At 67.3% G+C, this 1,864-nt stretch overlaps 1 protein-coding gene across 1 annotated transcript in view; it reads left to right on the top strand.

The window, feature by feature from the left end:
• The window catches only part of MORN1 (MORN repeat containing 1), a 56,914-nt gene that overhangs the window by 43,351 nt on the left and 11,699 nt on the right, over positions 1 to 1,864 (top strand). The window contains exon 15 of the mRNA XM_040645531.1: positions 4 to 83. Coding sequence (XP_040501465.1) covers positions 4 to 83 — 80 coding nt within the window. The remainder of the gene's footprint in view (positions 1 to 3; positions 84 to 1,864) is intronic.

The raw sequence follows: 1,864 nt of genomic DNA, 5'->3' as shown, positions 1-1,864 counted from the left end.
TAGAAGGAAGACAGCAGGCCTCGAGGCGGCCCGGGCCCTGGGAGAACGATGCCCGACACACAGGACCTGCCAGGAGGGAGCAGGTAGGAGAGGCTGACCGACTCAGGGCATTCTCTGGCTCGGTGTGGCCTCCCAGGTGCGCACCCTCACGGGCAGAGGGCAGGGTGCCAGGAGCTGTGGGTGCCACTGCGGCCTGGACAGCAGGAGAGGCCAGGCTTGCTGCCTCACGGGAGCCCAGCCCCGGTCCAGGTCGGACCACTAGGTGGGCAGAGTAGGGCGGCTTCCTTCTTCATATGATGGCGGTGGCGGGACAGCCGTGCCGGTCCTTCCTCCAGGGGCCGGCTGGACAGGAAGGACACTCCTCAAGTGTGCACAGAGGCCGGGGGGGCCTCACTGTGGTGTGCCAGGTGGCCACAGACTCACCACACACCAGCCACTACCTGCCACGGGCCCGGGGTCCCTACCGGCCTGACCTGCGGCAGAGCAGACACGCTGGACAGGGCCGTGCACCGCCGCGGGGCCCAGGAGACGGCACTCCATCAGTACCTCTCAGCCGCACGCTCTTTCCAGCCCATGGCCCTGCCGGGAGGAAGGCTGCGTTCAGAGAAATCTTCCCGGGCACCTGCTTGGGGGAGCAGCGTGTCCCCTGCCAGGCCATGGGGTCCGACAGTTCACCGCCCTCTCCCCGGGCTCCCCCAGCCCCTGGGAGCCGTGGGGAGCTGGATGCAGGTGCAGAGCCGCCAGCGCCCGCCCCCGCCCCGCCCCCGCCGGCCCCCACCCGCGGGCTGCTTGGCTGGTCGCTCCTGGAGCAGAGCAGACCTGGGGCTGGAAGCAGGACGTCCTGACAACCCGGTGCTCGGAGCCTGAGAAGTCACCTGCTCTTGAAAGACAGGAGCCCTCCTTCTGGAGGCAGGGCACACGGGCCCGCCGTGGGTGGGGCCTGGAGAACGTGGCCCCTCGGCAGCAGGGAGGGGTGCCAGGCCTTCTCAATGCCCACCTGCCAGCAAGGCAGGCCTCTGACCGGTGCGTGTGGCCCCATCAGCCCCGGGGGCTGAGGCCAGCACAGCCGGGGCGCATCTCTCCTCCCGCCGCCAGCCAGGGCGCCATGGAAAGAGCCACGCAAAAGAGCAGAGGCCTGTGGGCACAGACCTGACAATGAAACTCGAGGAAACTGAGAAATTCAGGCGCAATGGGAAGAGGGCCCGTGGCGTCCGTCTCGAGCCGCCGCAGCCTGCCGCCGTTCCCGCAATTACATGGCTCATCGCTGACGCCAGCGGGCGTGGGCCGGGCCGGGACGCCCGGAGGCTGGCACGGTGTCGGCGGGCTGACAACCCTTTGATCCCCCTCACGAGGCAGCGCTGGGACGAGCTGTTTCCAGGAGAAGGTGCCTCCCTTGTGTGTGGCTGTGAGTCACGCTCTGTGAATTAAGTACGAGGCTCACTCCACAGAGCTGGGGAAGCACAGACTTAGAGAAAATGGCCAAGACCCTGCTCAGTGTGGAGACACCACAGTCACCCAGTGTCTCGGTGGCGGGAAGCCACCAAAGCTGACACACCAGCGTGCACAGACCCGGGTGCTCCGGGCAGAACGGGGGCCTGATGTGGTCACCGTGGCAACTCGGCAGCCCACGGCTCTGCTGTCATGTCTCCTTCCAGCAAGAAGGCCCTCGCTGTCCAGGTCCTCCTGAGGAAAAGGAGGGAGGGGCCTGACTGGGGTCCTCGTTCCGGGGGGGTCGCATTGCTGGGAGGGGGTGGCCCGCCCAGGGTCCTCGTACTGGGAGGGGGGTTCCAGGCCCAGGAAGGCACATTAGCCTGCGGAATGTTCCACATCTCTGTGAGTGAGCTTTGCGAGCTGGTGACGTGGC

This window comes from Ursus maritimus, unplaced genomic scaffold (genome assembly GCF_017311325.1).
Source record: "Ursus maritimus isolate PB19 unplaced genomic scaffold, ASM1731132v1 scaffold_32, whole genome shotgun sequence".
Classification (NCBI taxonomy): domain Eukaryota; kingdom Metazoa; phylum Chordata; class Mammalia; order Carnivora; family Ursidae; genus Ursus; species Ursus maritimus.
The sequence above is the reverse complement of the archived record's forward strand: the minus strand, read 5'-3'. Positions and strand labels throughout refer to the sequence as shown.